The 12,890-nt window shown below is 46.5% G+C and overlaps 1 protein-coding gene across 1 annotated transcript in view; it reads right to left on the bottom strand.

The window, feature by feature from the left end:
• Positions 1-2,159: 2,159 nt before the first annotated feature.
• Positions 2,160-12,890, bottom strand: part of LOC119450908 (2-Hydroxyacid oxidase 1) — an 82,062-nt gene continuing 71,331 nt past the window's right edge. Inside the window, exon 8 of the mRNA XM_037714380.2 lies at positions 2,160-2,442. Within this exon, the coding sequence (XP_037570308.1) occupies positions 2,330-2,442 (113 nt within the window). The 3' untranslated portion in view covers positions 2,160-2,329. The remainder of the gene's footprint in view (positions 2,443-12,890) is intronic.

Genomic DNA, 12,890 nt, shown 5'->3' with positions numbered 1-12,890 from the left:
TTGTCATGCTTACTGCTGCTCCAATGACACACACGCGGTATACGTATTATGTGGCACATGTATTCATTCCTCCTACGCTCAACCGCTAATTGCCAGGCAACTGCTTCGGGATCCGATGAGTCAAGCTTCTCCGTTCTTCTGCGCTGTTGAGCAGCATTTGCGCTCTCCTTCTCCATGGCTATACCACACTGGCAAACGCCAGTCAGAAGCGCAGCGGCTCCAGCGCAGTGTCAGACGGCGACTGCACAGCGAGCGCGCGCCGGCGCCAGTGCGTCTACCACGGCTACGACGTCACTCCTCTGGAATGCGCAGACCGGCGACGGTGAGTCGCGCGCGGCGGCGGCGGAGTGCGCGAGAGGTGCCGGCTCCGGTGCGCAAGCCGTGTGACATCACTGATCCTTGCGCATGCGCAGCACGGCTCTTGATGTGCCGCGCGAAACGGGCTTGGCTAGGCCAGTGTAGCTAACGCTACAAAACACAGGCCTGCGCGGCACACGCAGCAGAGTGAGAGCGTAAGCTGGTTGAGCGGCGCAAGAGCAGCTCCAATTTCGGCACCACGCACAACAAGGTCTTCGCGGCAAAGTGTCTTCGCATCGATTTTGACGACAACCAACTGAACTGTCCACCCGGCGTCGGCGTCGAGCTGCGGCTCCTAATGCTCTCTGCACAGCAGTCTGCTGAGCCCTATTGACCTGGTTGTAGCCGCGCACATAGCTCTACGATTCGCTTCTCCAGCAGCGGTTCGTACCTTGCGAGGAGACGCCATAACGTGTACCGAAGAGGTACCCAGAATACGTGGCGCACATCTAAAATGGCGATAGCGTTCATTGCGCGCCTCGTTTGAATCGCATGTCGTCGCACGCGGCGGTTGCAGGCACATTAACTAGATAGCGCCACCATACTGGCGGAGGCTCGGGTCGTCTACACCTGCGCGCCTGCCTATGCGCGCAGGCGCAGGGCGCGTATAAAGGGAATTTTTCTTCTGCGTGACAGCAAGCGCCTGCGTGGCTCAGTAGGTGAAGTATTCGACTCCCTCACAGCGGGCCTGGGTTCGATCCCGGCGGAGAGCGGGTACTTTTTTTCGCTTTTCCGGCGATAGCGGCTACGGGGCGGCGGCGGCATCATTGCGACCAGAAACGGCTATTGGAATTAGCCTATAACAGCTTACGCTGTAATACGCTGTAAAATGGCTTAAACAAGGAAAGAATGCTAAATGAATTATCACTAATAACGCTTACGAAAGCTGCGTTAATAGAGAGTTTTCGTATTTCGATATTAAGATCGCTACGTTCTGCAAAGTGCACATGAGCAGAACGCAGCACGAACGGCACGTGATGCGTACGTGGCAGCTGCGCACGCATGCATCCAATTGTTGCGCACGTAGGTGGGGAGCCTCACGTGCTGAACAAGTGGTTCTCATTTGTTCGGGAGAGAGCGAGATAAAATAGAAAAGGAGCACGAGACAAACGGCGCAGTAGGTTTACGTACCTAGGCGTTTCCTTGTATTAAAAGCGCTGTCGTGACCCGCGCTTCTACGTTCCGCAAAGCGCTTGCGTGCTGCGTACGTACATCATGCCGCATTACTGAAACTTTCTAATAGCTTTTTTTGGTGATCCACCTTACGCAGATAGAGAGCTCACATAAGCACAACAACCTGCGAGCGCTGTTTGCCTTTGCCGCGGAATCGGGAATTCTCCGCAAGGTGTAACCATGCGGGGAAACGTTCCTTGGTGCCTAGGCAGGCCCTGTCCTCATGTCCTGATCCCCCTATTCCCTTACCCTTAATAGGACGATGAGCCATCCCTATCTCAACAAGGCAAATACCATAGTTTGTTTGTGCGTGTGCGTGTGTGCGTTTTCGACTCTTTATGAAATCACACAAAGCATTGCTGTATATAGATTCCAACTCAGTAAATCTGCAGAGTTTTTTATTAAAAGCTTTTACATAGCCAATAAGCTGACGACGCGTGCCCCTAGTGGTGAGCGCACATGACGTAAATCCCAGCACGTCGCCTCCGAGAGTCATCAGCGTGCCGCGGGCAGCCGGATAATCTCGGAGGCCTCCGAGATCATGCTGAGAAGCCGGGCGTTCTCTGTCATGCGTCACTTCCGGCGAGTTGTAATGCCTGTGTGTGTTTTTTTTAGCAGTTTCAGTATCAAAAACGACTATTTTTGCTACCTTTCCGTGACGCATCTACTCGTATTTCAAAGGCAAAATTTTGCACGGAAGCTGTTCTATATCTGCGCTATACGATTTTAGGTAATTCACGGGGTCGAAAATTTTGTAGCAGTTGGCCTTTAAGGCGCGTAGCTTTTCTATTTCTATTTTTCATGAAGAGAAAGTTGTAGCAGCAGCGTGTGATGTAGAGCCGGTGTACTCGTGGATGGAAATGGAGTTGCGCCTAAGGAAGCCAGGGTGCAGCTTTTCCACGTTCGAACAACCTGCATTGGAAACTCCTCTGTTAATCGAAAGGCTTCTAAAGTGCAAGACAACGCAGCAAGACGAAGGCAAAATAGGAAGAAGACAACACAAGCGCTGACTAATGCACTGCTGTATTTAATCAGACTAAAGCCAACATGTGCGCCTCGTCCATTGCTTGACGATATAAAAAGAGAACCGGAATATTATTTCAGTGTGTTCATTGCCATGCAGATTGTTCGCAAGGACCTACACTTTCGTTCTAACACAAACAAAAATTTGGGCACGTTTGTACCAGTACATGTTTGTCAGACCATCACAAGTGAGACAAACACAGATATAGAGAAAAAAACAGTTATCTCAGAGAGGCTGGTCTGACGTTAAGCGCACAAGAACGCATCTGTATGCCTCGCCAGCGCTTCCTGGTGAAGCTTTAGTAATGGTGGCAATGAAGTGAGCCAGTCTACCCAGGACTGGGGACGTTTGGAAATAGAAGTAGATGCGAGGGATGGGGTAAGAATTGGTTCCACGTGGAGGCAGTGCCAAAGGTTTCAGGTATTGTAAGATAACCACCACAGCATTTGCACAGGGAAATCATTCGTTTACGTGTATGTAGTGCAGATAGTAATCGGTGAGGAGAGAGTTGGTTTGGGAGATGTTCCAGTGAGTGCCTTTTTTTTTTGGCGCCGAAGGAATGCTTGGGGCAAAAGCTGAGACGAGAGGAAAACAGGAGAGAAGCTGGCATCAAACTAAAGTTCGAACGTCTGCTGGAAGTCAGCGCGTGTCCGGTTGTCCTTTAGTCTTTGTTTTTGTCTCACCTGCACTGTCATTATTCCTATCGTTAGTCTAACCATTCTTTTAAAAATTTTGTACTTGACGCTGCTTTCTCTTCTCCTCAAATTTCGCAACACTATCGCATGCCATCATTGATATCGCTCAATAGCACACGTGACATATTTTCATGTATGGCTCACATTGAAAAAGGTCGCAGTTTCAGCCGAAACGCGGAGCATCAATTGCGATAGCAAATCCGTAGATAGCTTTACGAAATAAGGATAGTAGTTTTATCGACCGTATAAACTCGTAAACATTCACCTACTAGCTAAATTAACAAGCATGTTATCACGCGCACACACGCAAACATGAACACGTCCCACTCGATGACCGAGGAAACTTGCTGTCAAAACGCTGGAGTGAGGAAGCGCGTCAGCAGCAGCGAGCGAATTGACCTTCATGCTGCCTCTCGCTGCAACGCTAATTAAGCGGTGAAGACACAGCGCACATCGCTTGCAAGATATGGCCGACGCGGCCGCGGCATACGCAGCAGCCAAGGGAGTAGAAAGGAACCCCCGATCCCTTGCGTGCGACGGAAGACGACACGCTTCCTCCCCACTTTCCTCCCTTGCTCGTGCGAGATTAAGACGCCATCGTCAGCTCACCCTCGTACGCTGTCACTCGCACATACAGCATATGGCGCGCGGCGACGATGTTGTCGCCTCTGGACTTTATACGGGACATCAAGGCGACATCGACGGCAGAAATGCACCTGGAGAGTCCTTATAATTAATATCGCAATAAAACCTGAAAGCCTACCACGGTATGTGCACTGGAAGTAAGCGCGTAGCTACGAAGATGTGGACTGGTTTAGCCGTTCGGCTGCCTGTCCGCGACTTAGACTCCAGATAAAGCAGAAAAACAACGATGCCAAGAGACATCTTCAACGACGTGGACCAAATAGTGCAATCTTGTAAAATTTAAGTGATTATGAGCAGCGGTAAAAGCAACTTCTTTTCGATCTGTTCGAATAAAACGGAAGCTCACTGTAGCTTTGCCAAGCTCTCACTGTCGCCTGTAAAGAGCGTAGTCGAAATGCTCTTTTAAGAAAGTTTATCGCAAAATTATTTCAGAGGAGCAGCACTATAGGAGAAAATAACGCGGAGAGGGCAGGAATATTAACAAAAAAAAGTGGTTCATTGGCTACCCTACTCGGGTGGAAGGGAAAAAGGAATACAAAAATTAGGGAGAGGGGAAGGAGAGATGCGGTAAATTCGTGCACGCGCGCGGTTCGCACCATAAAGTAAAAGGCGCTCACATAAGCCAGTCGCCCTCAAGAAGCACAAAAGCGTCTTCACTGCCTTGTGGGACGCCGAGTGATGGGGACGGTCTTCTAGCTGCGCCTGCACGGACAATGGCCGATCGTCCAGTAGCCGAAATTCGTGGAAAATCGTTTGTCGATCCTTGAGATTGAAATCCAGGAGCGCGGCACGAAAATTCAAGGGGCACTTATTTATCTCTGCGTGGATGAACGCGAAAGCATTGCGGCCACGCCAGCAGAAGCGTGGCGACGTCCGGTGGTGCAAGTGGCGGAGTCGCGTGGCTCGAGCGGCACGCCAGCAGAAGCGCGCGAAGTCACGTGACCAACGGGGTTCGTCGCACGATTCGCACAACGACTCCCACCAAAGGTTCAAGGGTTCGAGTTGCTGAATTAACTCTACCTTAATGAACTTCGCCATAATTAACCACAAGGGTCGTCGGCTGGACTCCCACTAATGGTCGTGGGTTCGACTGCCACCAAAGGTCAAAGGTTTGTAGCCTTTCTTTGGACCATTGCGTGGTCATGCCAACCCCCGATTTTCCGCCTCGTGAGCCATATAATGCTTTCGGAATAAATGCTCGATGTTTGGTCCGCTGCCGCAGACATCGCTCGCAGGACTGTGCTTTATACTGTGGGAAGTGGGCGCCATGTTGGCGTGACGACTGCTTTTCTAGTGCGGCCGTAGTTGCGCATGGAGGTCAGTGCGGCGGAGCGCATAGGCAGCCCGCGCGCCCTGTCTTAGAGGATTCTGCCGCGTGTGCAAAGACTAAGCGAGTTCAGAAGTCGTGGCCTCGTGCGCTGTCTTCTCGCGCGTTTAGTGCTGGAGGATGCGAAACCTCGCGTTTCGGAGACGCGTGGAAGCGAGAGGCCGACGAAGCATTCGATCCCCGCTGCTGGCGCTGTTCACGATAGCGTCGCCACACTGTGGGCGGCACTATCAGCTGCTGCGGCGGAGTAGACGCGAATGTGTGGCTGGCTTCTCTTCGTACCCCTGATGTGAAGATTTCATCGACGTGGCATGCAACCTCGCCGGCTGTCAAATTCAACAAAATGATTGTTTTTCTCATGCAAATTTACTTTTTCCGATTGCCCGATAATTTTGAAAATCTTGCGGCCCCTCTGTGTAAGAAAAATCCTTCGGTGCTGGTAGTTATTAACAGCGAAGCTGTTAAGCTGTTTAAGCAGGAGACAATCCGCTAGTGTACGCAGAGAAACTCATCCACCCTGCATTGACGTCACGGGGATCGCCTAGCAACGGAGCGCCACCTCCTCGCCCCGCCATGATGATGATGATGATGATTTATTGGCATCCCCTTTGAAACGGGGTGGCGACAAATAGTCACCTAGCCTGCTTGATTTAATCAGGTATACTACACATGTTCTTTATCTCGCATTTTTGTATACCTTTTTCAAAAATTTAGCTTGTACCGCTGCCTATGATTTTAAGAGATCAGGTCGTATCCATCTTTTCCCTGCTTTTTTTCCACCAGTACTCTAATCGTCTCTAGCTGATCTCTACGGCTGATCTGTTTATGTTTCCTTCCACTTTAAACCCAAGCGCTTCTGGGAGTTGCACGTTACCTACGGTTCTCGCTGGGTGGATCCCGTCGCATTCCATTAGGATGTGCTGAGTGGTCTCTGGATCTTTACTGCAGCATACACATGTCTCATCTAGTTCCGAATATTTGTTCCGATATGTTTTCGTCCTTAGGCAACCGGCTCGAGCCTCAAATGCCTACTATGATGATTGATGATGATGATGATCTATTGGCATCCCCTTTGAAACGGGGCGGCGACAAATAGTCACCTAGCCTGCTTGATTTAATCAGGTATACTATACATGTTCTTTATCTTGCATTTTTGTATACCTATCATTATTTTTCTTTTTCAAAAATTTACCTTGTACCGCTGCCTATGATTTTAAGAGATCAGGTCGCATCCATCTTTTCCCTACTTTTTTTCCACCAGTACTCTAATCGTCTCTTGCTGATCTCTACGGCTGATCTGTTTATGTTTCCTTCCACTTTAAACCCAAGCGCTTCTGGGAGTTGCACGTTACCTACGGTTCTCGCTGGGTGGATCCCGTCGCATTCCATTAGGATGTGCTGAGTGGTCTCTGGATCTTTACTGCAGCACACACATGTCTCATCTAATTCCGAATATTTGTTCCGATATGTTTTCGTCCTTAGGCAACCGGCTCGAGCCTCAAATAGCAAGGCACTGCCCTTTGTGTTATCGTACAGATTTTCCCTTCTAATTTCTTTCTTCTCATTCTTGTAAATCTCCATTGTCCTTTTCGTTTCCATTCTTTGCATCCAATTCACGGTCTCTATTTCTCTCACTTTCTTTCTGATGACCCCTGGTTGTCTATTTACAGTTTCGATTATCCTGTACTTGGTTGCCAACTTCCTTGACCTCTTCCTCCATTCTGTGTCCACGCTTTTCATGTAGAGATACTTGTGCACTTTAGCCGCCCATTTATTTTCATCCATGTTCCTGAGCCTTTCTTCAAAACTAATTTTGCTTTGTGCTTCTCTGACTTCAAAAGAGGCCCAACCCATGTCTCCATGCACTGCCTCATTTGTCGTATTACCGTGTGCTCCCAAAGCCAACCGGCCTACTGATCTTTGGTTAACTTCCAAACCCGCCAATATATCCGATTTTAAGCATATAATGGCATTTGCGAATGTTAGCGCTGGCACCATTACTCCTTTCCAGATTCCACGCACCACCTCATACTTATTGTGGCCCCACAGTGCTCTGTGTTTCATTAATGCTGCATTCCGCTTCCCCTTTATTTTCAGATTATCTTGGTGGTTGCTTGAGTAATTCTTTCCTTCGTTTATGTGTACGCCGAGGTACTTATATTGCTTCACTATGGGTATTACTTGCTGTTGAATTGACACCACGAAGTTACTCGTGTGCTCATTAAAGATCATAATCCCTGATTTCTCTGTGCTAAACTTAAGGCCTAGATTTGTCGCTGCGTTCCCACAGATATTCACAAGTATCTGTAAATCTTTTTTATTGTTCGCTAGTAGCACAATGTCGTCTGCGTACATCAGTCCAGGGATCTTCTGTTGCACCATTTGTCCATTACGCATGTAGGATAAATCAAAACCTAATTCGCTGTTTTCCAGTCGTCTTTCTATGCCCTTGACGTAAAGCGTGAACAACAATGGTGACAGAGGGCATCCTTGCTTCAATCCTTGGTGAATTCCTACCATTTCATTTCCTTTTCGGCCTTCCCATGCCACTTGTACTTGGTTGTCTCGATATATCTCCCTCAGCAGCTCCACGAAATCGTCATCTATGCCTTCGTATTGAAGAATATCCCACAACAATTCCCTGTCTACGTTGTCATAAGCTCCTTTAATATCTAGAAATGCTATCCATAAAGGTCTTTTCTGAGCTACTGAAATCTCTATGCACTGAGTTAGTACAAACATATTGTCTTCTAAGCGTCTGCCTGGCCTGAACCCATTCTGTAGTTCCCCCAATACACCGTTTTCTTCCACCCACTTCGACAGTTCTAATTTTATGGCTTGCATTGCTATTCTATATATCACCGACGTTACTGTAACTGGCCTGTACGAGCTCGTCTTATCCTTATCTCCTTTGCCTTTGTAGATAAGATTCATCTTGCTTTCAGGCCATCCAACGGGAATATTCTTTGTTCTAATCACTTGCTCTATGGCATTAGTCAGCAGTGCCTTGCTTTTTGGACCGAGGTTTTTGATTAGCTGTATTGGGATTTCATCGGGTCCTGCTGCCGTGTTGTTAGGGACATTTTCTGCTGCCTTTTTCCAATAAAAGCTTTCTATGCTGAATTTTGATCTCTCAGGCCTCTCTGTTGTTGCTGGATCTGTTGTCTGAACTACGCTTTTTCTCGTACCGAAGTTATGCCTGATAACGTCTGTGATGTACCGCAGCGCATCATCGCCTTCATAGATGTTACCGTCTTCATCCCTTATAGCCGTTTGCGAGTTTCTAGTTGGAGCTCCGAGTGCTTTTATATGGTTCCAGAATCTTTTTGGGGCGCCTTTGTCTCTTTTGTGAATGTTATGCACCCAACGTTCACTTGCGCATTTAATTTTCTCTTGCACGAGCTCACTCGCAACCCTTTTCTTTTCTCGGTACGTATTCCATCTAAGGAGCACCTCTTCTTCTTGTAATCCCAACTTTTTGGCTTCTCGATGAACCCTAGATGCCTCTTTACGCTCTTCTATAGCTTGTTTAATTTCCTTGTTCCACCACTTACGTGGTTTCCTCTTTCCAATCCAACAATTGTATTGCCGTGTCCGCCTTATTTCATGCTGCATAACCTCCACCAGTTCCTTATATTCCCAGACTGCTGTAGGAAAAGCCTCAATTTTCTTCTCTATGTTGTTTGCGATCTCTGTTATTTGCTCGTCATTCATTTTTAAAAACTCTGAGGCTATTGGTTCATGTTCTGCGCTGGTATCTCTCCCAAACTTTAATGCTAAACGTCTATGATCGCTTCCCAGGCTATTTTTTCCATTTTCGTCTATTATCATTTGGTCCAGTTGTTCGTAGACCATTTCTGAGACTAAGGCGTAGTCGATACATGACTACCGCTCCCGCCACAGCGCCACCTAGCGACATCTTGCCTAACCTCCGCAACAGCTCCGCTCGCTCCTCCGCGGCCCAGTTAAGGCCGTTTCACATGGTGCGATTTTGCAGTGCGATTTTCGCACCGGAAGCGCGATTTCCGTCGCATGCGACGAAAATCGCAGTCGTGGGCCGAGTCTGCGATTTTCGGCTGCGACCAACCGGTTGGTCGCAGCGTCGCAACGTCGCAGCAATCGCTGCGATTTTCCATCGAAATTGCGCCGAGAGGTATTTCGCGCTCTGTTTTGGAAAATGGCGGCGGTCGCTCAACGCAACGTTTATAGATACTTTTTTGTCTATAAATATTCGCTCAACAAGCCTCGAACAGTGCAACTAATTGAGTGGACCCTTGGATTGCGCAATCGGTACGTAACATCAGCACCGACACGCGAACAGTGCAGATAAAAACTCGAAGGTCAGATTCGATTCTGTGATTTCTACGCGTTTATTGACACGCTACGTTGCTAATCTGGCGACGCTGTTTTTTTTTTCGTTGGTTTCGGGTGCTGATAGTACGTACTTTTGCGTGATTTTCCGTTATCCACATGCGCTGCGAGTTGGTAAACACTACAGGTGTGCCTCACGGGAAGGCATGGCCATCGGATGTCGTCCCAATTTTCTGGTTTTGGAGACAACTCGCGATATACGCAAACGCCACAGTTTTATCGCAGTATGCTTTTACGGACGGAACAATTGAAAGAATATGCAACTACGGACAAATGTTATCGTCAATAGGTCACGCTATACGCGCGACCATTTAGTTGCAGTGGGTTGCTTAGGGCTTTCATGCGTATTTTCCCCAATGAATTATATCAGTCAAGGTTCTGTTACTTCCGCTGCGAGACACAAAGCGAACGTGCAAAGTTGATATCATAATGAATGTTCTACAATAGCATATTTAACGCTTTGACTGGGAATAAACAGTATTGCCAATTTGTTTTCGAAGCAATATTTAAGAGTTTTTTCTTTCTCATTTTTCTGATGCATTTTTCTCCTCAATAAAAAAACAAATAAACCTTCAGTGTGTTGCAAACTTTGTATCCTTACCGCATCTCTATTAACCCTCACATTAAAAGGTAATTGCACATTTCGCTTACTTCTGTGCATCGAATTACTTTTGTTTATGCTGGTTGTAACATATCGCAGTACTCTAAGAAACTGCTTAGCCATAAACATCCATGCCTTTTCTTGCTTCTCTGTCTCTACTTCCTGTAAAAGACATGTAATAATGCGAAAAGCAGGCAGACATCTGATTTTTATAAGTCGTAGATAACACATTAAACAAAAGCAGATTAAAATTAGGCATTGAAATCAGCCGGTTGCATTCCTTCGTGTGAATGATAGCATCTTTTCAAGTGTGGGTGGGTCTTGCATGTCCACAGCTCATAAAGTGTGCAGACTCATCACGAGGCGTAGGTATTGCCCATCAAGATGCAGGCAATGTTGCTAATGAGTCTGCACTTAGATGGATTACTGCATAAACTCGTATAACCATATGCCATCATTACTCAGTCGAGCTTGCTCAGAGTCATATTTACCAAAATTCTACTTATCCGAGCTTGTTCTGACTCATATTCACAAAAATCTACTCGGGTGAGCTTGCTTTGACTCATATTCACTAAAATTATACTCGGATGAGCTTTCCGCGACTACTACATGACAATATTCACTAAACGTTTACTCAACTGAGCTTGCTCTTACTCGTATTTACCAAACTTCTACTCAGTCACGCTCAAACGAACTCAGACGCATGGTTAGTTCGAAGTCTTAGTGAGCCGACGCTTGAGTGAGTTCACCGTGCTATGTATACATTACATTATATGACCTGTGCGGTGAATAAGCAAACATTGCGTATGAGTACGTGTTGCATCGGGTGAAATAAGGACAACTGTAAACACTGCAGTTAGTTTTCTAGAGTAACTGACGGTTGCGTGAAAGCTTCGCCTCATGTCGATTCACGCAAGGGCATTGGATCTGCATCATATTTTTTGCCAATCCTGCTGGCCTGTCCTGGCCATTACTGGGTGGCCACATTTTGTACATTTCAACACAAAGTTGAATAAATGACTGTAGTGCAATATATTAAAAAAAGATGCTTGCATCACTGCACGCATAACAATCAGAACATGATACAAACACTTGCACATAAGATGCACACAAATGATAAATACATAAACAGATGGAATAAGCTAGCCACCACCTGTTGAAAAAAAAAAAGCACAGGACTACGTATAACCATTCCCTTTGCCAGGTACATGGACTATAGGAGAAACACGTGCAACCTAGCAGTTACCTCGAGGTAGCAGCTATGGACGCTTTTGCATTCGCAGCTGGCAACTCAACCACTCAAGTGTGTTCAGTGCGCACTTTTACTCAGGCACACTTTTTATTGTCTATATATCTCAAAAATTTAATGTGGCTCCTCAAAATTTTGAGAATGTTTGGATTCTGAGGTTTGCAAAGGTAAGTATTTTTATTCCATTTTCGTTCAAGGTGAAGGCTCATACAAAAGATTAGAGATATTGTCAGTGCCCCTCACTTTCTCTCAGAACATAAGTATGTTATTGAGATTCTGGCAGCTTTTCAACACCAAGAAAGGGAATCAGCTTCCCCTGTTTTCAGCACTGGGTTAATGCAGGCAATTAAGGGAGGCATAAAGTTTTGCTAATACAATCGGTTCGGGAATACCAGATTAGACTGTACCTTGACACTTTCCTTGCGCTTTCTTATTTTGGTCAAATAACCTAGTTTGAAATGGCTCCAATTAGCATGCTCTAACATTGGTCTAATATAGATTAAGTACATGACAAGCTTAACAGACTGGGATGCTGGCTTTCATTTCCCGGAAAGGAACCGTATTGTCTGCTCCAGTTGCGTATGTTTTGGTTATTTAGGGTTTTCAGCCTCGTTTAAGATAATGTGCTCAAGCAGGTAGAAGCACATGTATGCTATTAGCGGATAGTTTTGATAGCTTCTTACTTTACACTTGCCACTATGAATACAAAATTTTAGCGTTCGATTTTGTTATTAAACAAACAAACGTACTCCTAACAAGGTAGTTTAATGTTAGCCGTGGGGCTACGCGGCTGCGCTACGTACTGCAGCATATTAACTTAAGCTTCTTGATACAGATTCACAGCACACTAACAGCGCAAGAAACAGGACGAGAAAATAGAAGACGCCCATGTCTGTCAGAATGATATGGTACTACGTACACAAGTGACTGCAGCTCCTAAAAAAATGTGGTGTCGGCTTTTACACCTTTCGAAATATTCAGAGAGCACTTGTATGAATAATTACAGCACACGTGCCGAGACTGACGAACCAGGCTGGCGCTAAGATAAACGTTCACAACACAAATCCCATTGCAGGTTCAGTAATTACGCATACATCATTTGCGGCTTTCTTCAGGGGCAGACGTGAGCTTTTGGGTTGGTGCTTGCTGCTAAGTTTGGTGCAAGAATATTGTTAGGAGCAGGAACCGCTTATGCGCAATGACAAGCAATACACACACATCCGTTTTTCAGAAGCTGACGTTAAGCACGGGTAGCGCGAGGGTCTCTGCGTTGACATGACGACTTCGCTGCAGCCGAATTCGGAATACTGCATATGCGATGGCAACATTTATAGGGGCTTGTTGATAGGTGCTCTTGTAATTTTTTTTTACTGCAGGAAGAACGACACAGGCATGAAACACACTCGAGACAGCACACAGCTATAGTGTACTAGAAATTCTAGGTCACT

Source organism: Dermacentor silvarum, chromosome 4 (assembly GCF_013339745.2).
Source record: "Dermacentor silvarum isolate Dsil-2018 chromosome 4, BIME_Dsil_1.4, whole genome shotgun sequence".
Lineage (NCBI taxonomy): Eukaryota > Metazoa > Arthropoda > Arachnida > Ixodida > Ixodidae > Dermacentor > Dermacentor silvarum.
This window is presented reverse-complemented; position numbering and strand designations above follow the sequence as displayed.